Genomic DNA, 27,058 nt, shown 5'->3' with positions numbered 1-27,058 from the left:
TGCCAACTCTCCGTGCTCGCAACAACATCCAGCCACCGCAGAGACTGATCGCTACCATATAACTCTCTCTGGCTTCATGCTATTGCTATTGCTCTCCCGCACATTGCATAGTTCTGTTCTATGTGCCCGGCTATGTACAACCCGTACATGTATCTGTCTTGCCTTTTCTCCATAACAGTTTTTTTCCCAGCTGTTGTGTTTTTGCTCTCTTTAATTTTTTTTCAAAAAGGGGGAGATGTCCTATCCTGTATCATGTTATCCTTTCACCCATTCACGGCATAGTCCTTCCCCTGCCTGTCGCCATGTATAGACGGTACGTGACCTCTCACTACCCCCGTGCTACGCACGATACCATGCTCTGCTGGGCATGGCCTCCCTGACTCTTCACTATATCTACACTCATCTGTCTGTAAAATAAACCACTTCCTTATGTCAGTACATGACACAACAGTTGGTGGTGAAGTAGAAATCATCCAGAGCTAGCAGACGACAAGCATAGCAGCTCTTGTCCTGTGCAGAAAGTCAAAGCGTCTGAGATGAGGCGCGACCAACTTTCAACCTTCCTTGAAATATGTCGGAACGATATTTTTGCGTCCATTGACATCAGCGGCGACGAAGACTTCATCTCTGCATGAAAACTCTCAGTCAAACTGTCCTGGAACGTTACTCTAGTCTTCAGACTATCATACTGTGTAATAAGTTTTGAATGGTTTAGCTTATGGAGTTGTCAGTAACAAGTGGCAAGTCACTAGTCAAACTGGGACAATTTCGCTGACGCGGAGGAAGTACTCTCACGATTAGTGGAAATGGCGCACTATTTTTTCAATGTGCATAACAAATGGGGCGCTATTCAAGAGAGGGCACTATTCAAGAGAGAGAGAGAGAGAGAGAGAGCACTATTTTTTCAATGCTGGCACATTTACGTCATCTAGCATAAAAACAAAGAAGGCAAAGAAAACTGAACCTAATGTGTTCTGTAAACTATCACGACTCCAGAGAAAGGGCAACAGGAACTGCGATTTGGATCCTGAAACCACCAGTTCGATGACATGGACAAGAACATTACCAAAAGAGCACCTAACTTTCACATGCTCTTGGTTACAAGACGGGGGGGGGGGGAGCTATTCAAGAGAGGGCCATATTTGTTCACTAGCTCTTAGAGACTGGGGAACTATTCGAGAGAGGGCTTTAATCGCACAAGTACAGAATTCGTTTTGATGTAACATAACACGGTGTAACACTTTCATTAGTGAATTTCTTTTAATCCCCAAAAAGATGTAACGATACCACGCTGAGATGTCGACGCAATGTGGCCCCGATATCACTCGAAATTTGCCCAAACAAACAATGAACGAATATGGGTAACTCAGGAGGAGTGTTTTGCAAACCCAAAGAGAGCCATAAACCCGCTGAGATCTGCTTGTTACGTGTCAATTTCTCGCTGAGGAAACATACTTGCTGGTTTGGTCAACAAACATGACAGTTTGGACTGAGCCCGGATGATGGATTTGCTAAGTTCCGTGTTGTTTGCTGACACGGTAGGTCGACCACAGGCACAAGGACAGAGAACTTTGTGCAGACCTATCCACAGGAAAAGCTTGTGTCTTAACAAGCATCACTAAACAGTGCTTATTACACTACATTCATGCCATAGAGTCTATTGACGAGGCAGCAGGGAGGGGGGGGGGGGCTGGGGGTACCCAGCCTTCAATATTCTCTTCGTTTAAAACTTACGTTCCTGGGTTGTAACAATAGTTTGGGTTAGATTTGGTCCTCTTCCACCGGATGATATGGCAGCCATTGAGAATGTGTAATTTGTGCTGAAATTTAAATCAGAGACTATTTTCTGAGCGACAGTAGGGTCAACACGTATATTGTGAACATTGCTTGTGGCTCCATATTCGTTGTAGAATATATCATACCCTTTTGGATCACCATTGATATGCGTTTTTTTTACCTTTGTCCACACCAAGAGGACAGAAGTGGCACCAGGAAATAGATTAAATACGGGAGATTGAGACGGAGCTGTATATTTGAATGAGAGAAAATCGGGACAAATACAAGTAAACGAATAAGCGGCACGGAGACAATAACGTTGTTATTGCAATCAGCAGAATCAGTGAAGCGCACATTGGACATAGTAATGAACAAGAATAAAATATGGATAATAAAATTTCCTAGCAAGTTTTCTAGAGGCGTTCATCAGGGACATACGTCTCAATAATGAAATCTAGCAGTAAACAACAATATATACGTGCCATATTTTTCTCTTCGCGTACCCCTGTTATTAGTTCTCACTTCTCTAGTCTTTCTCACTTCACCTTCTTTTCTCCTATTATTTTCATATAGTGCATTTCGTACTCTTCAACATATATAATGTTGTTGACTGCTAGATTTCATAATTGCGACGTATTTCCCTGATGAATGTCTCTAGAAAACTTGCTAGGAAATTTTATTATCCATGTTTAATTCTTGTTGATTACTACGTCCAATGTCCGCTTCGCTGATTCTGTTGATTGCCATAATAAAATACAAGTAAACACTTACATAGAAAAGCCATAATAGAAGACTAATGGCAGCATGGTTGACTAAAAATTTAGTTCTACGCTGGCTGCATACCTCAACATAGTTTGTGGCTGAAAGACTAGAAAAATACATCCTTGAAATATCGTGCTTGACCCTTTTCATGCCAGCAAGTTTTTCCCTGTATTGGCCGCACTTGTCTCTGCACTGCGCTCACCTGTTCAAAGCCGCAAGCGCAGCTCGGGATGAAATTTATTCCTATTTCACTGTACCTTGATGGATTTTCACGATCCATGGCTTGTTGGAAAGATCTTGACCATGGGATGCCATTCCATGGACTCATAGCTTGATAGGCATACCAGGGTCACTTCCACCTCCTCTCCAAGTCCCCTAACCTGCCTGAAAATATCAAAAGGACTGGTTCTCATGTTTTCTTTCGTCTTCTTGCTCATAGTGAACGGATTTTCACGATTCAAACTGGAAATGCTGAGATTCAAGCTGAGATTCAAGCTGAGATTCAAGCTGAGATTCAAGCGTGCTCGTTGAAGCTCACTGTGCATGCCCTGTCTCTAGGGAAAATCCCTAGCCCGCGCGAAGTCGAAAACAAGAATTGTATCGACAACCAAAATGTGAAATTTGCGCATTCTGGCCATTCAATGTTTCGCTGCTCGGTCATACCTTGTCGTATCACAAAGAACTTTATACCCCTGGAAAGCAGAAACCTTTCGAGCGGTGTCTCATTTTCTAGAAATCCGAGAATTTTTGCACTGAATTATGACAGTTTGTACGCTCGTCTATAGCCCGCAATAGACATGTTCTGTACAGCTTAGCATCTTCTGAACATTTTGAGCCATCGATTGTCAAAATCGGCCAATATTGTGCTACCTTATACTGTTTTGAAGTGAGGTAAGTCGGCAGGGGCGCACGAGAACTCCTGTGCGCGACGACAAGGAAGGAAGCATGTGCACATACGGTGTAGATGCGGAAACTATACCAGCACGGCAGCAGCAAGGCGTTTTTTGCAATGTTTCCCTCCGTGACTGACAAACTCTAGAAATATTATTCACCGTTTGCTGTCTCGCTCATCGGTGCTCTACTGCTGAGTGCTTCAGCAGCTATGGCGAACCTAAAATACGTGACCAGTACAACGGCGAAGCCATTATCTTGATTTGTCCTCTTGCAATGAAACAGAGTGGTAAATCAAATAATTCACAACTCTCCATCGTCACTTCTCACAGCAACGTGGCACGGCTCTTTCACTCGTATACGCGTATTTACAAAACACTCTGAGAACAGAGATAACGAGCTAGAACTGGAACACGGTGTGAGTCTTTGCTTCATTCCGTCAAGGACCTCTTGTCCTCTATCTCTCCTCACCTGTGCCAGCGCATCAGCGGACGAGATAGATGTCGATCCCTTTCTCAGCAAAGACTGCAGAAATCGCAACTTCTACTTATTGCAGGAGTCCGCATGCGAAATGTCTGAAGCCTTCAGCTTACGAGGCCAACACTGTTCCCAACACACGGGCTCGGAAAGAAACAATAATAACGACGGTGAACGGTAACCAAAGTGAAACGAAAGGCCCCAGCCGGTCTCCGTCTTCCTCAGTTCTACTTCTTCTTGTCAGTCACTGCAACTCACAAAACCTCGAGTCCTTGCTGTGCTCCGCGCACTGCCGCGTGCATGTAGCTCAGGTCACGCGATCTCATTTCTATGGTGATCAGATTTCAAGATGTCCTCCCACGTAATCGAGTTTTGGCATCCCAACTGTGTGCCATGACAGTGTACATTGCACAATGTAGACAGAAGGCGTGAACGCGTCCATGGCCAATCTGCTCATACTGAAAATGTACGACTTCAAATAAATCCAACCAACCAACCAACCAAAAAAACGTGTAAACGCGTCCATGGCGCGGAAAGGGTTAAAGGGGAAGTGCATCGATTTTTCAAGTAGGGTCCAGATGAAAAATAATTTGATATCGATTCGAATGGCATATCTCTTGCTTGCATATGATAAGCCAAACTTAATGTAAACAACTTATCGATGATGCACATTCTGCTTAGCTCCGTGAGAGAGAGAAGGTCGATCACTGCAGAATTCGGTCATTTTCAATTGGCTTATTGCATTCACGAAGTGTAAGAAGTGCTGTATTCAATGCTGTTAATGCCGTGAACTGTTTGTCAGCCCGCATAGCCAGCAATCGCATGTCATCACGTACATTGAAAATCAACATATTTTGCGAATCGAACTTTTTTCAGCATCATTTTTCAACGAGGACGAAGCAAAGTCGGCCGAACGAAGCCTAGAGGAAGAGAATCATCTTGTCCACTTCACCACCACCATACTGACATACATGTAGGTACGAGATAAAACAACTAAAAAGTCAACAAGAAAACTGCACGCCCACCGCCGCACTGAATTTGGTCTGACAATTTTCTATTGCCACCAAAATGCACGAGGAGCAGTCAAAAATCAGCTACAGACGTACCTTTGTCGCTCTCTACTCCTTTTTCAAGCCACGAAAGTCGCCTGTCCACTTTCAAACCGGAAACCGAAAATAGTCTATTTCAGTGTTTCTGCTCCATACAGCAACTAGCTTTGATTAGCTACAAAGATTACACCAAAGGATCAAACAACAACCAGTTTCTTCAGTTTTTTGGCAGAAGACTTCCTTGTGCTTGGCCCAGCAGGCCAAAACTCACACTTTGTTGGAGGGCAAAAATTACAACTATCAGATGTCCTCGATTTCTGGCCATCTCCTGCATATCCCTAGGCTTACTGCAGCCTAGGAAATGGCTCCTCTTGTAGAAGGTGCTTGGTATTCGCCATCTCTTCTGAGAAATGTTCAGCAAACTGTCCAAAAAGTACGACATGATTTCGTTCGTCAATCTCCACCACCCGTCGTCTCACCTGGGTTCAGAAGATGTTTCAAGAGATAGAAGAGTTGCCAGGAAGCATCACATCCATCTTCAGCAAGTTGAAAGGTCAAACGGCGTGGTCCTTGGTTTGGGTAAATGCTGAACGTCTCATTTGTCCCAACCAAGATTTCACCACTTTGTTCGTCACTATTTTCGCTTATCTGCTGATGTCTCCTCACTCCAGCTTTCTCCTGTCGGTGTTACGTCCAAGTACACAGCCGAGAGGACTAATAGTGAACAGTTCACGACACTAACAGAATTAAATACAGCCTTCTTTCACTTTGTGAATACAATAAATTGAAAATGACCAAATTTTGCAATGATCTACCTTCTCTCCCAAGGTGCTAAGCAGAACGTGCGTCATCAATGCGCTGGTCGCTATAGTAACGTGAGCATACAATTGGTGATTTGCCACGCTTGGCTTATCGTATGGAAGCGAGAGATGTGCCATTCGAACCGACATCAAATTGTCTTTCATCTGAACCCTACTTGAAACATCGATGCACTTCCCCGTTAAAAGTTTGTTGCCGAATACACGAAGTGTACAACATGCGCAGAGGTGCTAAGTTGAAGTGCAATTTAATGATTGACATACATTTAACTGAGGTGGCTTACCTGAAGCGCTGGTCATCACAATCACAGCAGCAGTAAACTGTGATGGCAGTTGACCAGTTTTTGTGTTGGAAGATACTGAGTAGTTTGTGTATGAATAGAGACCTGATATCGTCACATTCAAAGTTTTTTTGCATATAACAGCTCCGGATGTATTATTTTTCACACAGAAATCTGTGGTCCTGTTTTCAAAGGCAGAAAAGTGTGCAGTTATTGATGTTGAATTGCTGGAGTATGTCACAGTCGGGAGCATTGCTGAAAATAGAAGCAGCAGATAAAGAAATACATTCACAACCATGTGCTTCACAAAACTGTTACATGCAACCCAGGCACTACACAAGACCAAGACAAACTTGTCAGATAGGGAAAAACTCAAGACTTGTTTATCACTCGTTCAGAGCAAGACAAGACAACAAAACAACAGGCATGCGCATATGCATGCAGGCAACGTAAGTAATAAGATAACAACTTATGACGCGTTTGTAAAACGCTTGCTCAGATATCACATCCCTCCACCATCAGATGGAAACGGCCAGAATAACAGAAATACATAGACTGTGTCGTGGCAGCAAATAATCTGATAAGGCGAACTACAGATCAAGGCGGACAGGAGCCTTTACAGAACGAGAAGAACTGCGCATAGACACGACAGGACTAGAACCACTAGATTGGTTAGGAGTAGATTCAGGAACAGATAAATCAGCATTCTCACGGATCTCATCATGTACAATCGAGCCAGGCAGTGACATAGACTCATTCGGCGGAACACTAGGTAGAGCAGTTGAAGACGGTAGAGCTGTGGTAGAAGGTAAAGCTCTGGAATATGGAAGCTGTGGTGCTGACGTAGCAGTTGAAGCATCTTGCACCGACTCAGCAGGAAGGCGTTTCTTCAGGTGGTCAGAGTGACGCTTCCAGACTCTGTTATCAACAAGACGAACCGTGAATGTTAGAGGACCAAGCTGTTCTTCCACGGTGCCAGCTATCCACTTCGGTGAGGAGTTGAAATTCATTGCCCAGACGGCATCACCACAATAGAACTGGTATGCATTTGCACCACCACGATCATGGGCAGTGCACTGTTTGTCCAAGACTTTCTTGCCGCTGTCCGGGAACACGAGATCCAGACGTGAGCGGGGACGATGTTCCTTCCAAAGTAGCTCAAACGGAGAACGACCCGTTGTTGACTGCGGCGTCATTCTGTATTGGAACAGGAACCTAGCAAGGCGGGTTTCCAAATCAGGGCCAGACATCTTGGCCAAGCCAGACTTCACCGTCTGTACTGCGCGCTCGGCTAAGCCATTACTAGACGGATGATATGGTGAAACGAGAGTATGACGTATGCCATTAGATGAGCAAAACTCACGAAATTCACTACTTGCAAAAGCAGGGCCATTGTCAGAAACAATATTATAAGGTAAGCCAAGCAGAGCAAAGGTCTGCTCCAGCTTGCGAATTGCGACAGCAGCAGATGAGCCAGAGCAAACATGTGCTTCAATAAATTTACTATGACTATCGACAATAATGAAGAGCATCTTACCAGCGATGGGTCCAGCAAAGTCGACATGGACACGTAACCAAGGCTTACCAGGCCATTCCCATGGGTGGACTTGCTGGCGATGCGGCGACTTGGTGACGGTCTGGCACTGCATGCAACCACGGACGGTCTGTTCGATTTCTGCATCGAGAGACGGCCACCAGACATAGCTGCGTGCCAGGGCTTTCATTCTAGCGATACCGGGATGACCGGCGTGCAACTCGTCCAGCAATGGTGCACGACCCGGTGAAGGAATAACTACCCTGGAACCAATTAGGATACAGTTATTCAAGACAGACAGCTCACTACGACGACGGGAATATGGCTCTAATCCCTCTGGAATGTCTTGGGGCCAGCCCTCAGATACGAACTTGTATACTAATGCCAGGGACGGATTTTTGCTCGTCCAGCGAGCAACCGATGCAGACGTAACCGGTGTAGTGTTCAAGACGGATAGCGATAGTACAGCCTCGGCTGGCTGCGGCGGTTCCGGTACCAGCGCCGGATTGGGGAGGCGACTCAACCCATCAGCGCAACCGTTCTGTTTCCCAGGCTTGTACTCGAGAACAAATTCATAATTGGCTAGTTTGAGTGCCCATCGCTGAATACGACCACTAGACTGAACAGGAATGGGTCTATCAGGATCAAACAATCCCAGCAGTGGCTTATGATCTGTTTGTAGTGTAAAGTTGCGACCGAAGATGTACTTGTGGAACTTGGAGACGCCAAATACCATTGCCAAGGCCTCACGGTCAAGCTGCGAGTAATTCTTCTCACAAGACGACAGCGTTCTAGATGCAAAGGCTACTGGCCGATCAGACCCATCTGGCAGAACATGCGACAGAACTGCGCCAACACCATACGGGGAAGCGTCACAGGACACGACAATAGGTAAACTAGGATCATAATGAATACGTATCGGCTCAGAAAGCAGCAGAGACTTGCCTGTATCAAACGCTTTCTGGTGACTATCAGACCAACACCACGACTTTGATGATAACAATTCATACAATGGAGCTAACACTGAGCTTAGATTCTCGATGAACTTGTGGTAATAGTTTATGAGTCCCAGAAAGCTTCTCAGTTCAGGGACATTCTTGGGCTGTGGGGCCTTCACAAGGTCATCCACTTTCTCAGCCGACGGCCTAATGCCGACTGAATCAATAACATGGCCCAGGAACTCAATAGACTGCTGAGCCACGAGACACTTCTCACGATTCAACCTGAGACCCGCGGACGCTAGACGATCCAGGACCAGCCTCAGATTCTCATCATGCTCCGCACGAGTCTTTCCAGAAACAACAATGTCGTTGAGATACACTACGACAAAGGACAGACCTGCTAACAATTGTTCCATCGTGCGCTGAAATATTGCCGGGGCCGCCGACACGCCCAAGGGTAGGCGGTTGTAGACAACCACTATCCTTTGGAGGTGTTGATTGTCGTCAGCAGCTTAGACTCGTCGTCGAGCAACAGTTGTTGATAAGCATGTTTCAGGTCAAGCTTGGAGAAGAATGCGCCTTGCGATAACTTCTGATACAAGTCGTCGATGTTGGGCAAGGGGTACTTGTCTACTCTTGCCGACTGGTTGATAGTACATTTATAATCGCCACAGATTCGTATGCTACCGTTCCGCTTGAGAACGGGTACGATTGGAGCTGCCCACTCCGAATACTGGACAGGACTAATGATGCCAGCTTCCTCCAGTCGACTCAGCTCTTTTTCCACTGCTGCTTGTAACGCATAAGGAACAGAGCGTGCCGTCAGGAACCGGGGTCTGGCGCTGTCTGCCAAGGACAATTTGACTTTTCCATGTTTCCAGGTGCCCATGCTACGTTGGAAGAGCTGCGGGAACTCTGACAATATCGAGTGCTCGCGTGACACGTTGAACACGAAGTTCAAATTCAACCTCAGCAGTTGCAACGCGTCTCGACCCAGGAGATTTGGTCCGTTTCCTTGGACAACGACGATCGACAATTCTGCTGATTAACGAGAAGCATGGGTCGCAGAAGCACTAAAGCGACCGACGACATTCAGAATTCCGCCGGAGTAAGTACGCAGCTTCGGTAGATCACTTGTGTCGAGCGACAAATTGACCTTGGATGCCAGCCGATGAAATTCGTTTTCAGACATCACCGTCACGGCTGCACCCGTGTCGATTTCAAACACGACTGGCTGTTTACATAACTGGAGGGTACAACAGTACGGGTCCACGCGGTCCTTGTCACTCTGCGTGCGGTACAACGAATAGTACTCGTCCAGGCCGCTGCTGTACGGACTTGCAGTTGTAGGACCGGATGTAACACTCGCACCAGTACCAGCACTTGCACTATGACTTGGAGCAAGAGCAGGGTCGACTGGCGACGTTCCATGTACTTCTTGAGACTGGCCAACCATGTGTACACTGCCACCAGTGCTGGACTGCTGTGAACGGCAAACTTTGGAGAAGTGGTTTGGCTTCCTACACTTCCGGCACGACTTGCCCCAAGCTGGGCATGACTCGCGCTTCTCGTGCCACTGGTCTCCACATCCACCGCATTTACGTGACTGGCCACGCGATGACTGCACAAATCCACCCCGTCCAGCTTGCCTGTGACTCTGGTCTCGGTCGTGCACGGCATTGACAAGCATACTACTACTCCCGGTATAACCGGTACCAGACGAAGTAGAAGTGGTTGAGGACATTCCTTCCGACTGGGACTGGGCGTCCTCCCAAATTCTGCACATTTCCAACGCTCGTGGCAGAGTCAGGGCTGGTTCTGACAGGAGCTTCTTCTTCAGCTCACTGCTGTCGACTGTGGCTACGATCTGGTCACGAATAGCTTCCGCAGTTTGTCCTTCATTCTCGAAAGAACAAAGCCGAGCTTGCTGCCGAAGCTTGGTGCAGTACTGCACTGTGGACTCTCCCTGCCGGCGAGTGAGTTGACGGAAGACGTGCCTCTCATACGTAGGGTTTGCAGGAGCACCGAAATGAGCTTGCAAGGTACGCTTGCACTTGAGGAACTCATTGTCATTCTGTGTTCTCTGATCTGGTGGAAGGCTGTCATCTGGGTCGGATAGGTCCTCGAATAAATCCTGAACTTCTAGACCCGCGAAGTGCAAGAGCAGTGCTTTTGAACGCTTCTTGTTCGTAATGTCCTTTCCCGTCAGATAATAGTCAAAGGCTCGAACCCATTTTGTCCACCTCAGAGCCACTTGAGATGGGGGTCCGGACGTGTCGAATGGTGGAAGACGGTCACGATCTCCCTCTATCGCGCAGGACGTTGTCTTCGTCGCCAAATTGTTACATGCAACCCAGGCACTACACAAGACCAAGACAAACTTGTCAGATAGGGAAAAACTCAAGACTTGTTTATCACTCGTTCCGAGCAAGACAAGACAACAAAACAACAGGCATGCGCATATGCATGCAGGAAACGTAAGTAATAAGATAACAACTTATGACGCGTTTGTACAACGCTTGCTCAGATATCACAAAAACGTTCATGCTATATCTGCCTCTTGTGAATTACTTGGCAGCTCTATTCAGTTTAAATCTTTTGAAATCTTAAAAGGTGCTAGGATGCGCCTTCCCACTTGGAAGGTTCAAAGTTATACGATTACATACAGCTGTTGGAGTGCGCATGCAAGACGTGCTAGAGCTCATGGTCAGTTAGTTGTAGAACGTCAGTACCGTTGGTCAGTGTCGTACAGTGTTATCGCATGGGCTGATTGTTTCGTTACTGGTGGTGTTTGTGGACATTATAACATAACTTGTACTTCCTTGGTTCTTTTCTCTACTATAAACTCTCGTTTAAATCAAAAATATCTTACGCAGACATGGTGGCACGATAAGTACTGACCAAGTACCACCGGCTTGGCATGTGATAGTTTGTGTTGTTGCAGAAGGATTGACGGCATATTTAGAAGAACAAGTTATTGTCTTGGTACTGCCATGTGTTGTATAACTGTAGGTGTATAATTTTGATAAAATGTATATTTTTCACAGTTAGGGGTCGTCTGTAAGTATCGGTATTTTTTTAAAGACGATATTATTTTGTTCGTGTGTGTGTGGGGTGGGGGAGGGGAGGGGGCTTTGGCGCTGTTCGTTGTTTTTGGCGTAAATATCGATGTTCACATACGCTATTTTTAGGTATGCACCTGGTACTTGCTTGTTGCGACTCGTGCACCATGCTGCATGCAGGCACTTGAACCTTGCGACTTGTAGTAGTACGGCAGCACGGGGTCCGCATTCAGAGAGAGAGAAGAGAAGAGAGAGAGAAGAGAAGAGAGAGAAGAGAAAAGAGAAAGAAGAGAAGAGAGAGAAGAGAAGAGAGAGGAAAGAGAGAAGAGAAGAGGGAGAGAAGAGAAGAGAGAGAGAAGAGAGAGAGAAGAGAGAGAGAGAAGAGAGAGAAGAGAAGAGGGAGAGGGATAGGGAGAGGGAGAGGGAGAGGGAGAGGGAGAGGGAGAGAGAGAGAGAGAGAGAGAGAGAGAGAGAGAGAGAGAGAGAGAGAGAGAGAGAGAAGAGAGACAGAAGAGAAGAGAGAGAAGAGAAGAGAGAGAGAAGAGAAGAGAGAAGAGAAGAGAGAGAGAGGAGAAGAGAGAGAAGAGAAGAGAGAGAAGAGAAGTGAGAGAGAAGAGAAGAGAGAGAGAGAAGAGAAGAGCGAGAGAAGAGAAGAGAGAGAGAAGAGAAGAGAGAGAAGAGAAGATAGAGAGAAGAGAAGAGAGGAGAGAGAAGAGAAGAAAGAGAGAAGAGAAGAGAGAGAGAAGAGAAGAGAGAGAGAAGAGAAGAGAGAGAGAAGAGAAGAGAGAGAAGAGAAGAGAGAAGAGAAGAGAGAGAGAGATGAGAAGTGAAGAGAGAGAGAAGAGAAGAGAGAGAAGAGAAGAGAGAGAGAAGACAAGAGAGAGAAGAGAAGAGAAGAGAGAGAGAAGAGAAGAGAGAGAGAGAAGAGAGAGAATAGAGAGAGAATAGAGAGAAGACAAGAGAAGAGAAGAGAGAGAAGAGAGAGAAGAGAGAGAAGAGAAGAGAAGAGAAAAGAAGAGAGAAGAGAGAAGAGAGAAGAGAGAAGAGAGAAGAGAGAGAAGAGAGAGAAGAGAGAGAGAGAGAAGTACTTAGGGCTGATGTGCTTCCTCAAGGTTGTGGACTTCAGGACAGAGGATGTAAATGATCGGCTTCATAAGGTGCGATACCTTCATGACCATGTGCAGGCGGCCTGCAAGCGTTTGTTCATCCCTGGCAACTGCGTTAGAGTTGACGAGCGCATGGTCAAGTGCAAGGGACGCGCTCCTTTTCCGCAGTTTATGCCCAAAAAGCCCGTCAAATGGGGCTTCAAGGTCTTCGCTGCTTTCGACGCCCAAAGCCCCATTGTTGTAAACTTTGAAGTTTACACAGGCCAGCAACCTGGAGGTGAATATGGCCTGACTCATGCTGTGGTGATGCGGCTTGTCAGTGACGTGCGCGCCGGAAGTGTGATCTACACGGACAATTTTTACACTTCCGTAATCCTGGCCACATCTCTTTGTACCAAGCAAATGTCGTTGGTTGGCACCATCCGCGCGAACCGCACTGGATTTCCAGCCGTGTTGCGGACCGACATGAAACAGTTCGAGAAACATGCAGAGCGAGGTGCAACACGCTATGTTCGCAACGGAGATCACCTGTGTGATGTTGCAGGCCTCCTGGTTAATACTATATTATAGTATTGTACTATTATAGTGTCTTGTACGATATTTATATGTGTATCTGTTTTGTTCCCTTTCTCTGTACTTTATGTTCCTGGTTCTTGGTCTTTAGTTTGGTCTTTGTTAGTGCTTTGGTTTGAGCAGTACTGTAATAATAATAATGTCCCAGAACATTACATTGGCGACGAAGATGAACTGGATTTAATAGTTATAGTCATATAGATGACCTGAGTAGGCCTCAGTGACAATGGCGCTCACAGGAGTAGGCCCGGCTTTGGAGCCGTTTGATCTCGAGGGTCCTGCCCATGAAGTTTCTGCAAGATGGCGCAGGTGGAAGAGATCATTCCAGTACTATGTGGATGGGCAGAACATAACATCCGCGAAGAGGCAGAGGAGTCTGTTGCTGTACTTGGCTGGTATGCCAGTACAGGAGAAATTCGAAACGCTAACAGGAGATGAGGACACCGACAATTTATTCGAGCGAGCTGTGAGTGCTTTGGCGTTTGAGATCGTGGCCAACAAGAGGTTCGAACGTTATAAGCTTCGTCAGATGTCACAACGGACTGGTGAAACAGTATCTCAGTTTTCGACCCGTTTGCTTGGGCAAGGCAAATACTGTGACTATGGCACCGACATGGAGGATCATGTATGCGACCAGCTCCTCATAGGGATATCGGACAATCGCCTCAGAAAGAAATTGTTAGAAGTCGACGACCTCACTTTGGCGGTGGCCTTGAAAAAAGGTCGCGAGTATGAAACAACGGAGCAGCACGCACGTGATATGTCAACATCGACAAGTGCAAGTCACAGTGCAAGCCATGACGGGCATGGGTCCAGTTCGTACAGTACGGGTGAAGCTGCACCAGGAAGTGTGAATGCTGTGCACGGCGTACCCCAGCAAGAGTGTCACAACTGTGGAAAAGTTGGCCACTTCGCCCGCGACCGGAACTGTCCTGCACGTGGCCAAAGGTGTAGAAAGTGTGGCATAAACGGTCACTTCGCATCCAAATGCAACGGAGGTGACAAAGAGCGTACAGGCAACACGCGTCACGCTCCCAAGTCGTCGGGAAAGGCAAGTTTGTACAGAAAAGAAAATCACTCGGCAAATCAAATTCAAGATGTAGACGATTTTGTGTTTGGAGTGCGAGGAAGTAATTTGACACAGGCCTCTATCGATGTCAGCCTCAATGGTGTGTCGACGCGAGTGCTAGTCGATTCTGGAGCATCATGCAACTTGTTGGGAGAATCGACTTTGGGCCAGCTGCAATTGCAAGGCCTCGGTGTCACTTTGACGAAGTGCACCAGGAAGCTTTTCGCGTATAGAGCACACCAGCTGAATGTCGTCGGCAAGTTTACTGCAATTTTCCAATGCGGCTCAGAGCGCACTGAGGACGAAGTGATCGTCGTCAGAGGAGATGGAGACTTCTTGCTGGGACGTAGTACTGCATTCAAGTTGAAGGCCTTGGTGCTACCTGACGTGAATCAAGTTGGCAGCGCCACAGCTAGCCCCAGTATCAACGATGAAATCAAGAATGAGTATCCTGGTGTGTTCAGTGGTGTGGGCAAGTTAATTGGCTACCAAGCACGTCTTCATGTAGACTCTGAAGTTCCACCTGTGGCCCAACGCCAGCGTAGGATACCATATGCGTATGAAACTAAGGTGGATGAAAAACTTCAGGAGTTACAGCAATCAGGAATTATTGAAGAAGCTGTGGGCCCGACGCCGTGGGTAAGCCCAATTGTGATAGCACCAAAGAAGCATGGCGACATCCGTTTGTGCGTGGATTTACGCCGGGTCAATGAAGCCATCGTCCGAGAACGACATCCGATGCCAACAACAGAGGAGTTGCTGCATGAAGTCAATGGCAGCACGGTGTTTTCGAAGATTGACCTGAAGTGGGGATTTCACCAAGTAGAGTTGGAAGAAGAGTCCCGCTACCTGACAACTTTTGCTGCAAATGGGAAGTTGTACCGGTTTCGTCGACTGCCATTTGGTATAAGTTCAGCACCAGAGCTGTACCAGAAGATCATCAGCGATGTGATCAAGGATTTGGCCGGTTGCAGAAACGGAGCTGATGATATCTTGTTACATGCGGACTCACTGAACCAGCATGATGTGAGGGTTCATGCATTGATGAATTGCTTGCAGCAGGTCAACCTCACAGTCAACCCAGCAAAGTGTGAGTTCGCTAAGAGCTCCATTGAGTTCTTCGGCTTGCAGATATCTGACAAGGGCATACAGCCAACTCCGGAAAGGATACGATCCTTGGCGGAAGCATCCAGGCCGAGCAATGCGTCGGAAGTAAGAAGCTTCCTCGGTACAGCCGGTTTCAGTGCAAAATTCATCCCTGATTTTGCTACAGTTGCTGAGCCACTGCGTCGCCTCACGGTCAAGGGAGCTCAGTTCAAGTGGACTACAGAGCAACAGCAAGCATTCGACCACCTGAAGCGACTACTGGTGTCCAGCTCAACACTGGCATACTATGATGCTGAAGCGCCGATCGAGTTAGTGACGGATGCCAGTCCAGTTGGGCTCGGAGCTGTGCTTGTCCAGAAGCAGGATGGTGTTTGGCGGCCAGTTGCGTATGCGAGCAGATCACTGTCAGCAGTAGAGCGGAGGTACTCGCAGACCGAGCAAGAGGCTCTTGGTATTGTCTGGGCGTGTGAACGATTTCACACCCATCTGCTAGGCAGGGAGTTTACACTCTGCACCGACCATAAGCCGCTGGAAGTGATTTATTCGGCAAGATCCAAGCCCAGTGCCAGGATCGAGAGATGGGTCCTGCGCCTACAGCCGTACAGCTATCGAGTCAAGCACATTCCTGGAAAGACGAACATCGCTGACGCTTTATCTCGCCTGCCCGTTGCAGCGGCGGATCCAGGAATCAGCAGTGAAGAAGAGTCGGTTAGACTTATCACTCAGACAGCAGCACCCATCGCTATCGGTATCAGAACGATTGAACGTAGCTCAGCTGAAGATGAAGAGCTATCTGCTGTTCGCAAGTGCCTTCACGACGGATCTTGGGATGGTCTGCCAGCAGCATACCGTCAGGTCCGAGGAGAATTGACTGTTGTTGGCAAGGTGGTGCTCAGAGGTCAATGCATTGTTATCCCTACAGAGTTGCGACACCATACCGTGCAGTTGGCACATGAGGGCCACCAGGGCATCGTGAAGACGAAAGAGCGTCTACGGTCCAAGGTTTGGTGGCCAGGCATGGATAGCGAGGCCGAGAAGCTCTGCAAGTCGTGTCATGCCTGCCAAGTGGTTGCAGCGCCAGCCAATGCACCGCCAGTCAAGTCCACTCCTCTTCCAGATGCGCCATGGCAGCATTTGGCTGTTGACTTGCTGGGTCCACTACCGTCTGGCGAGCACATTGTGGTGCTTGTGGATTACTACAGTCGATATTTCGAAGTAGCTGTGGTCAAGTCAACATCAGCTGAAGCTGTGATTCCGAGGATTGAAGCCCAGTTCAGCCGACACGGTATCCCGACGAGTTTGCGTACGGATAATGGCCCACCTTTCAACTCGGAAGGGTTTGCGAAGTTTCTACATGAGTGTGGTGTTCAACAGCTTCGTACTACACCACTGTGGCCGACAGCTAACGGTGAAGTTGAGCGACAAAATCGATCCCTCATGAAAGTGATCCGTGCTGCATATGCGGAAGGAAAGACGTGGAAGCGGGAGGTTCAACGATTCTTGATGGCATACCGCTCAACGCCACATAGCACCACCGGAGTTGCTCCAGCTGAGTTATTGTTTGGGCGCAAAGTGCACTGCAAGTTACCAGCCCTCGGTGAACCAGCGACAAACGAGGCCGTCAGAGATCGTGACAGCGAGCGTAAGCAGAGTATGCGTGACTCTGCAGATGACGCCAACCATGCCACAAGCCAGTCAACGCAGATAGGTGACTCAGTACTGCTAAAGCGTTCGGAGACACGGTCGAAGGTCGACACACCATTCCATCACCAACCTCATGTGGCGGTTAGTCGGAATGGGGACCAAGTAGTGGTTGAGGCACCAGATGGGAAGCTTGTGCGGAGGAACGTACAGTTCACCAAACCATTCCGGCAGCAGCATCCAGCTGAACCTAGCCCCGAAGTGCAAGAGGCACCCCAGCATCGTGCGGAGCCCCGCAGGTCAGACAGGTTTTAAAAGCGTGAAATGCTAAGGAACCTGTCCAGCCCTTGTTCTGTTCGGCATTGACTAGGCTGTGTGACAGTTGTGTTTGACTGGTCATTCGGCTAACAATGTATGAGCTTACATTATACTGTATATTTACATATTTTATGACATGGATTGATAAAACGCTTTTGGTTATTCGTCGCGTTTTGGACAGCCTATTTTGGTTTATTAAGTTTGTTGAAATGCTACGTTGAAGTTTGCTATGGTCTGTATTTCTATGGACTGTAGTTGTAGACTTTCGAGAAAAGGAGGAATGTGATGTTGCAGGCCTCCTGGTTAATACTATATTATAGTATTGTACTATTATAGTATCTTGTACGATATTTATATGTGTATCTGTTTTGTTCCCTTTCTCTGTGCTTTATGTTCCTGGTTCTTGGTCTTTAGTTTGGTCTTTGTTAGTGCTTTGGTTTGACCAGTACTGTAATAATAATAATGTCCCAGAACATTACAACCTGTACCAGCAATGGCAGGACAAGCGGTGTGTGTCAATGTACACCAACATACATCAGGGCCATGAGCATGACACAGTAACAAGAAATGTCAAGATTGATGATGCACACCAGCAAATGGAAGTACAGAGGCCAGTGTGCATCAGAGACTACAACAGCAGCATGGGTGGAGTCGACACGTTCGATCAGCTGATCGAAACGCATCGTGTGCTTCGCAAAACGAAGAAATACTGGAAGAGTCTTTTCTTGGATATGGTTGACTTGTGCGCTGTCAATGCATACCGCCGCTTTTACTTGTGGCGGAGCCAGCATCTAGGGGTGATAACTCGATGATGCAACTTGCAGCACTCAGATTTCCCCTGTAACCTCATCCGGCAGCTGTCATCGATTGATGAGCATGCACCGCCACCGAAGCGCTCGTATCGCCCAGTGCCTGTTCCACAGGATGTCCAGGTTACTGTTGCTCAGCTTCACATACCTGTAGTGAGGAAAAGGAAGAACTGCAGAAACTGCACAGAAGTGGGTAACAAGCAGCACCAGTGTGCAACCTACTGCACTACGTGCGATGTTCACCTCCACGTCAGGCGAAATAGCACGTCATAGTACATTTGAGATCAGCGGGAAGAAGATGACGACGTCCACTAATTTAGTATCTGTGCACACGAATCTGCTGTGTGTGTGACTCTGTGTGTCAGCTATGATATCAGCCCCTGTGGTTCCATGCCTAGCATGTACGTCTGAACCATCCTGCAAAGTTTGAATGACGTAGGTTGAGCGTCGCTCCGCGAAACATACTTTTTGAAATTCTCTTCATACTGAATCATAGTATATCTTGCACCATTGAAATTTCGAATTTCTTGCCGAGATGGGTGGCTTGCAACCTCGATATGGCTTGGTCCAGGCATGCTTTGGAGCCATCCCCTGTTGAAGTAGTGGCGGGGATCTGCCCTGCAACTGCTACAACAAAAAATGATTCGATCGGAGAAAGGGTGAGACCGCGAATCTCGGTTGAATATTGAGTATTTCAAGCCTTTTCACGACGAAGATGGAGTTCTTTTTGGAGATGGACGTCGCGGCAAAGGACATGGTGTCCGACTTCTAGCGTCTGGTGAAGCCAGGGATCTATTTGTCCAGTCAGGTCGCCAGCCTAACCGTCGGTAAGCTTGTGTCTGGATCCCGTTCTGCTCGATGTGTTAGATCACAAACAATTTGATATCGCACAAATTGATCTCAGCATCGTGCGTACAGTATTTTACATTCAGAAAATCCCAAAGTGTCTCTGTGTGGCCGTCCTATGCCACGAGAAACTCCAATCAGGCTCCTATATCCTCTGCCTTCATGATTGAATGTCCACTTCGTTTGAACAATGAACACAACAATCGAGGACGGCTTTGCAATGAAAAATACAGCTATACTGGAGCTGAAAAAACGAAGAAAAAAACGTGCTCAGGGTGAGACTCGAGTACACGCATACTCTCCCAGGAGGTGAAACGCAATTTTTTGTGGAAAATGCGTGTCGCCGACTGACCAGTACTTTCGCCTGACGCATCACGAGTGACAGCCACTGCTAAGCCGCTTACCATGCACGCCACTACCTGTGAAGGATATCTCATCCCAGTGCTGTGAGCCTACTGTATATTTGTACATAAAGTATTGTGTTATTTCCTTCCTATGGAGCATTCTGTAAATAACGCGGCTATACTCTTGATTATGACAATACGGTGCCTAATATGGTAACATTGGTAACCATGGCAACATTTTAACATAGTTTTTTTGGATTCAGCTGAACGATTCTATTCAGAAAAACACAACTTGTAACTACAAATTCTCAAAAACTGTGGAGTTACAGAGGATTATTGTCGGAATGGAAAATTTGATCATTTTCTCCAAAACCAGTGGACCTTTGAGGACGAAGGACGAATATATACGTTTTTAAGGTATAGCTGGATTCCTAAAGACGAGTATATCCGTTCTTGAGAAAATTGCGATATCGATATATTTTTAGGTGTTTGAAGTCGCTCATATGTTGCTCAGACGAGTACGATCTGATTCTTCATCAAGGTGAGACGTGTCGCAGTCGATCCGCGTTGGTCCCATGGAGAACCAGTCACATTTGAGTATACTCAGAGAATGCGCCGATCGAGAAATTATTGGCGAAATCTGTGCAGGAGCATACTAGAAAACTGAAAACTTTAGTAGAAGATCGCAAAAAACACGTATTTTGAATTGACCATTCTGACCTCTAAATTGGATATAAGATGTAGATTTGTTGGTTTTTGTTGCCCACTCATGGCAATGTCTTTTTCGAACCAAACTTAAAATGAGCCCCAGCCAGCAGAAACCTGAACATGTGTAATTTTTTCAAAAATTATTTTTTCCCTCGAAATTGTTTCTACACTATTAATCATTCAAGTTATCAAGTTTGGTGACAATCTGATAAGCGAAAGCATGAAAAATAGAGTTTGAAGTCACATAGGTCAAGATTCGGTACAGTTGGCGCAGCATCCATGCCTAGTGACTCCATGCAAGTTAATCCTACAGTTTCTGATTGTGATGTGGAACAGGTACATGTAAGTAAATAGAATGCAAGTCAGGCTTGCCCTCTTGGTGCTGCAGGCATGAGTAGTTCAGAAGTGTGACGATATTCCGTATACATCACTGCCTTCTTTACAACACCAGAGCGCAAAACGATGATTGGTGGCTGGCCTTCCAAATTGTGTTCAGGGACTCTGTGCCGGCAGTTTGAGCATTGTCCCAAAGCTTGCCATACTGATAGATGTACTGACCAATACCACTGACATCCACTCCCTTGCACACTTTCACTCAGACCATGATTTCAGCATAATTGTATTTCATTGATATGAGCGAATACTCGCGTTATGTAGCACGTGAAGATGTTGCACCAAAGCGTTCAGCCGGTTTGAGTTTTTAGGAATCCCCTTTCTCACCACAGGCAGCAGCCAGCTTGGCGTCGTCTGGCAAGGTAGAGTACTGATAATACGACGCTCAGATTTGCGCCGTGAGAAGCCCTCCATCAGTGTCTGCAACATCATTGTTGTCGATGTAGAAATACGGATCGCTGAGCGGGTCGACATTCAGCTTCTCCTCGCAGTCGCTATTACTCCAGCACTGACTAACGTCGCCACCAGTATCCAGTGTCGATTTTATGAGGGCTCTTCGTTGCTATGCATATGAGACTCGCCACTGCTGGACAAACCCAGCGAGATCGCCACCAAAGAAATAATTCCGATCGCGAACTAACTTTCAGCGCCGCTTCGTACAGGGAGTCTCACGCAGACAAGTAACTCCTAAGTCTTTGTCGCGACACCTGTCGCCATCGCTGTGTCTAAACTCAACCTCCGTGTGACGAGCTCTCACCTAGCGCTAAAATCAATTGACCAGAGAAATTTGAAGACACTTGAAACTCCTTTGACAACAAAGACACCCACTTGATCGAAAAAGAATCTTCAAAAGCCAGCTCACTGCGCGTCCCAAACTTTGACGTCACATTTTGATGATTGATATCAAGTACACAAGTGCTGGTTTTCGCTGGCCGGGGCTCAAATATCAATTTTGAAAAATCCCGATTTTTGGAGAAAATTGCAACATACACCAGTCCTATTTTGAATTGACCATTCTGACCTCTATAATGGATATATGATGTAGAAACTTAGGTTTTTGTTGCCTATTGATGTCTATGTCTCTTTAGAACCAAATTTTATGAACCTAGATCAATTTTTGAAAATACCGATTTTCGCCTGAAAATGGTAGGAATCCAGGTGGTTTGGGGTAGTCGTCAAAGGGTTAATTAAGGTAGCTCGATAGGAAATCAAAAACTCGTCTTCTGCGCATCTTTCTGCGCATCACGTGTCTTCGTTTAGCGTCAGGATATCGTCAGTTTTCCTTCCACTTCTGAGGGAGCTGATCCTTTGCTGATGACGGACAGCAAGGTGAGTATACCGGCGTCGGATATCGGATCCACGCAAAGTGTTAGTAGGAAATCGGCCGGCAGATCGGTCACTAAACCCAGATCTGTTGCCAGAAGTTGTAGTTATCAGAAGGCATGATGTTCACTTCCATCAAGACCTTTATGTCCCGATTCGATCAGGCATCCGGGAGTCTGTCAAGCAGACCGATCCGTCGATAATGATTGGGACTTTATGTTCGAGGGGGAAGATGAGTCCAGCCCAGACAAGACGCCATGTCTGGCAGATTATGTGACTGCAACTACAAATAGCAGAGAATACAGCGACGTTTGCCACCTTCAAAGCGTTACTCAGGCAGCCCTCGAATTGCACCACCCTGGTTACGGCTATGATGACGACAACAAGAAACGACGGAACAAAGGTCCGGTCGCTTGGAGATGCGCAAACTTCGTGACAGGATGTGTCGAAAGCAAACACACTGAGTGTTCGGGTTGTTGTTGTTGTTGTTGTTGTTTGTTGTTTGTATATTTAGAGTCGAAGAACAAACAGGCAAATTAGCCTGATCACATGATATCGACTAAAAAGGAGAATAAAGTATAGAAGGCCAGTGAAGGTAATGATACTGAATAGAGTAGGTTATAAAGTTTTAAAAAGCCAGTTAGGCCAGTAAAGGAAATGATAATACAGCGGGTAGTGGCATTACTGAAAAGCAGCATGTCCTGTGAGGGATGGTGCTGAGTCGAATAGTCTTTGTCCGAGGAAGCTGAGACTCTCCCTTCATACTTTGTTCCCAATCCAACTTGCGCACTTCCACCGGAACTGGGTGACTGCGCCGTACTGGACGGCGATTTGTATGCAAAATGTCACTAAAAGCGCCATTTCGCTCTTCTAAAAGCACGAATGACGGCGATTGGCCCATATGTTGTAGTCTTCTGGACACTGATTCGACTGGTTTTGGTCCGAAAAGGCGGCGATACAGCGTTCAGCTCTTATTCCTAATCGAACATGGCTGAGCAAGCGATCACGTGCTCGTGCGTACACCAGTCACCTGGTCACCGTGCCTGCGGGCTACAACTTACAGCATGTTTGGTCGAGTTTACGTCACTCGAGTCGAACCTTTGAACCTTTGAGTTGAACCTTGGTGTGAAAGTTGTCGCCTGCTGGCACGGTGACCAGGTGACTGGTGTGCGCACGAGCACGTGATCGCTTGTTCAGCCATGTTCGATCGGGAATAAGGGCCGAATAGTACATAGCCGCTTTTTTGGACAAAAACCAATCGACTCAGCATCCCAAAGACTAGAACATATGGGCCAATCGCGGTCATTCGTGCTTTTATAAGAACGAAATGGCGTTTTAGTGACATTTTGCATACAAATCGCTATCTAGTAGGGTGCAGTCACCCGGTTTCGGTGGAAGTGTGCGAGTTCGATTGGGAATAAAGGAGAAGGGGAACGTCGCAGCTTCCTCGGACCAAGACCATTCGACTCAGCACCCCGAAGATTGCTGAGTACGAGTTAACTCGCGCTTTATTCATGACCTGATCCACTACGTACGAGTTAACTCGCAAAAACATTCGCGCGATATATAAGAGGAACACAGAAATCACGGCCCAGAGTGAAGACAAATTTGTTTGTGCATGACTTCATTTTGTTGGGGAGTGTGCCAGGGGATTTCCCTTTGGCACGGCGCATGCGTGATGGACGTCAAATGAAGCGCTTGGATCTCAGCTTTACAGCGCAGTTTGAATTGGGAACATCGGTTGAATTTGGGCAAGAAGCCGAACAAGAATGTGAAATTGAGTTGTTGTGCCGTTCCGGGGCACGGTAGAGTAGTTTGGAGAGGACGTGGAAGTGTCCCTGATGTGTCTATGGAGCTGAGACCTGCCAGTATGGATTCGCTTAGTCCTGATCTTTCCAACGAGCCAAGGACGATGAAAATCCATGAAGGTGGAGTGAAATGAGAATAAATTTCATTCGGAGCTGTGCGTGCATACTCCACCAAGAGAGCCAGTGCGCTGCAAAGCCAGTGGATTGGAGAAAAGGGGCTCAGCATGCAAAGGGTTAAAACATTAGAAATACTCACGGATACAAGGATTCGTAAGCGTCGGTGTCCAATTACCATCAGTGCCACAAGATATGGCCTGTGCTGTAGTAGTATCAGCTGTATATCCAGTATCACACATCACCGTGAGTTTACTTCCAACTGTTGTTGGACTTCCAGTTGGGAATGTGCCATGAGGAATATTGCCTGGCGGTGATCCACAGTCCCCTGTGTGTGCAGCAGATTAGAAATACAAAAATATTGATTAGTTACATATTATGTAGAAAGGAAAAGGACATATGGATACGAGTTAAGAGGAACTCTCCATCACTGTAACTGGATACTATAGAAAGTGAGTTGCCTTCCCCTCTTTGGTCTTTCCATAACCTTGAACCTTCCAAGTTGGAAGGCTTTCGGTTAGTGCTACGGAGATGTGTTGAAGCTAGGTGTCAGGACGTCGAATGTCTCAGTACTCTGTCAGTTTTGTGCCTAGTTATTGCACTTTCTGAGTTACTCTTAACTAACTCGTATCCATATGTCCTTTTCCTTTCAATTTCCAGCTCCGAACTAAATTTATTCTCATTTCACTCCACCTTGATGGATTTTTATCATCCTGGGCTAGTTGGAAAGATCAGGACCAAGCGGATCCATCCTGGCAGCTCTAAGCTCCATAGACACATCAAGGCCACTTCCACGACCTCTCCAAACTACTCCACCGTGCCTCGGAATGGCACACCAACTCAATTTCACATTTTTGCTCGGCTTCTTGCCCAAATTCAACCGATTTTTACAATTCAAACTGCGCTGGAAAGCTGAGATCCAAGCGCTTCATTTGATACACATCACACATGCGCCGTGCCAAAGGTAAAACCCTGGCACGCTCCTCAACAAAAAGAAGTTATGAACAAAAAATTCGCGTTCTCTGTGGTCCGTGATTTCCGTGTTCATCTTGTTGCCGCTCAATGAATTCTTATCCTATCGCGAAGAACTTTATATATCTGGACAGATGAGGTCAAGACCTTTCCAAAAGTGTATTGACTGTCGCGATGCGTGTCTTTGTGGTACACTCTCACAACACCAACACACAGAAGTCTCTGCTGAGAGCACGGTGGCTCGGCAATGGCCTTTATTTAGAATTTTTTCCCTTTTTTTTCTTTTTATCTTTCCTATAATTATTTGTACATTTACAAAAATATATCAACGATGGATACAGCAGTCAATCAAAAAATGCTGATAATTACACAGCACACAACACGCCAACAACGGCATAACAATAGGGAAATGTAAAAGCGCACACCTCAGAAACGCAAGAGAACACCCTTGCACATCATCTTCACACCGGCACACCACACAGGTCATCATCCAGCTTCAGTTAACACAATGCCTTGATGACCCCTGAAAATCCCAACTCTTCAATTCAATCTTGCAATTCAATCTTGCATTCTGCCCCATGCCAATTCATCCCCTGTCAATAACCCTCTGAAGCTGAATGTAACCATACAACAGCCCACGACGCGCACACCACCCCTAAAGTTTTTCTAAAAGACCAACAAAGAAAAACACCGCAGTCGTAACTGCCCTAGGCAAAAACACACACATCAACACAATGTCTATAAACACCCTTCAGTCCGGGGTGGGAGGGCGGGAACAAACTAAACGGAAGAAAGGCCGCTGCGAAGTGACGGAAATGCGGTCAAGGACCGCATCTTGTCGGTACCACATTCTGTGGAATGAAATCCAAAATCGGAGCGATTTTGCAGCGTCTTAGCGCAAGTTGTTTCGAGTTATCCACAAAGACACAAGCTTTCCAACTCTCTTCGGCCGTCGGAAAGCGTACCGTATGTTTAACGAAGTTCCGAAAGTTTGTACACTGGTCTATGCACTGCGATATATGGCGCGAATATTTTGCCAGTTAACTCGTACGTAGTGGATCAGGTCATGCATAAAGCGCGATTTAACTCGTACTCAGCACGCAAAGGGTTAATTGATGCAAGACACTATGCTTTATGTGTTTCTTGGGCATGTGTCCTTAAAACATTAGAAATACTCACGGATACAAGGATTCGTAAGCGTCGGTGTCCAATTACCATCAGTGCCACAAGATATGGCCTGTGCTGTAGTAGTATCAGCTGTATATCCAGTATCACACATCACCGTGAGTTTACTTCCAACTGTTGTTGGACTTCCAGTTGGGAATGTACCATGAGGAATATTGCCTGGTGGTAATCCACAGTCCCCTGTGTGTGCAGCGGATTAGAAATACAAAAATCATGATTAGTTACATATTATTTACCCCTTTATGCACGGAAAAAAATGTACCCACACTGAACTGTTTGATCTCGACTCGCATCAAATTCCATAATTCTCAGGGTCATAACTTTGGTCTCCTTTTGACGCTTTTTTCAGCCTTGGGCTTCCTGAAAAGCTCGTTTAAAAAGGAACACATTGAGCCCACGTTTGCCACCACTAAGGTCATAATGCTATCGTTACAGCTCAGAATCTTAGCTATTTTATTTATTTATTAAACTTTATTAATTTATTTCTGCCTTTCGTAGCATGTCAAGACGGCCAATTCAATTGAGGATAGGGCGAGACCAACCACGAAAGAAGAGAAAAAAGAAAGAAAAGAAGCAAGTCCACAAAACGGGTAGGGATTAGCAAGTTACAAAACAATGGGATGCCCAGCGAGCTATGCAGCGGAAGTGGTGACTGACATTTTGCTCACTGGAAGATACTGAAGTGCTGTCTGACGAGGGTACGGAATTTGGGCATATCTGGGGCTTGCCTAACACTGGGAGGCAGTTGGAGCTACGTAGAGTAGGAGGAAAAGAATGGTGAATTTACGAATAGGGTAGACCTAGCTAGGGGAGACAAACGCGGCTTCGGGTGGTACCACCCAACTTAAACTGATTAACCCTTTGTGCGCTCAACGAGCGATTTCGCTCGTTTCCAATGCGCGTCACATTTTTGATCGTCACGCTTGACTAGTTTACCGCATCGCGCAGAGACACTTAGCACCGCGTAGCTGAGAAGATTTCCGTGACATAGGTACTACACATGACGTAGGTCGCCACTAAGAATTTTCTTGATGGCACGCTTTGAAATTGATTTTGCGATGTCAAAATTAGAATTTTGACTTCTCGCTCCACATTATACTGGCATACACAGAGACATAGACAGCAATAGCGACAACACACAAAGTGAAGGA

General features: G+C 46.5%; 1 protein-coding gene across 1 annotated transcript in view; it reads right to left on the bottom strand.

Moving 5' to 3' along the window:
* LOC135827823 (receptor-type tyrosine-protein phosphatase delta-like) overlaps positions 1–27,058 on the bottom strand; it is a 362,685-nt gene that overhangs the window by 281,076 nt on the left and 54,551 nt on the right. The window contains exons 7-10 of the mRNA XM_065340252.1: positions 25,902–26,087; positions 23,893–24,078; positions 6,058–6,309; positions 1,735–2,025 (exon numbers count right to left, since the gene is read on the bottom strand). Of these exons, the coding sequence (XP_065196324.1) occupies positions 1,735–2,025; positions 6,058–6,309; positions 23,893–24,078; positions 25,902–26,087 (915 nt within the window). The remainder of the gene's footprint in view (positions 1–1,734; positions 2,026–6,057; positions 6,310–23,892; positions 24,079–25,901; positions 26,088–27,058) is intronic.

The sequence above is a fragment of the Sycon ciliatum genome, chromosome 12 (assembly GCF_964019385.1).
Source record: "Sycon ciliatum chromosome 12, ocSycCili1.1, whole genome shotgun sequence".
NCBI lineage: Eukaryota > Metazoa > Porifera > Calcarea > Leucosolenida > Sycettidae > Sycon > Sycon ciliatum.
The sequence above is the reverse complement of the archived record's forward strand: the minus strand, read 5'-3'. Positions and strand labels throughout refer to the sequence as shown.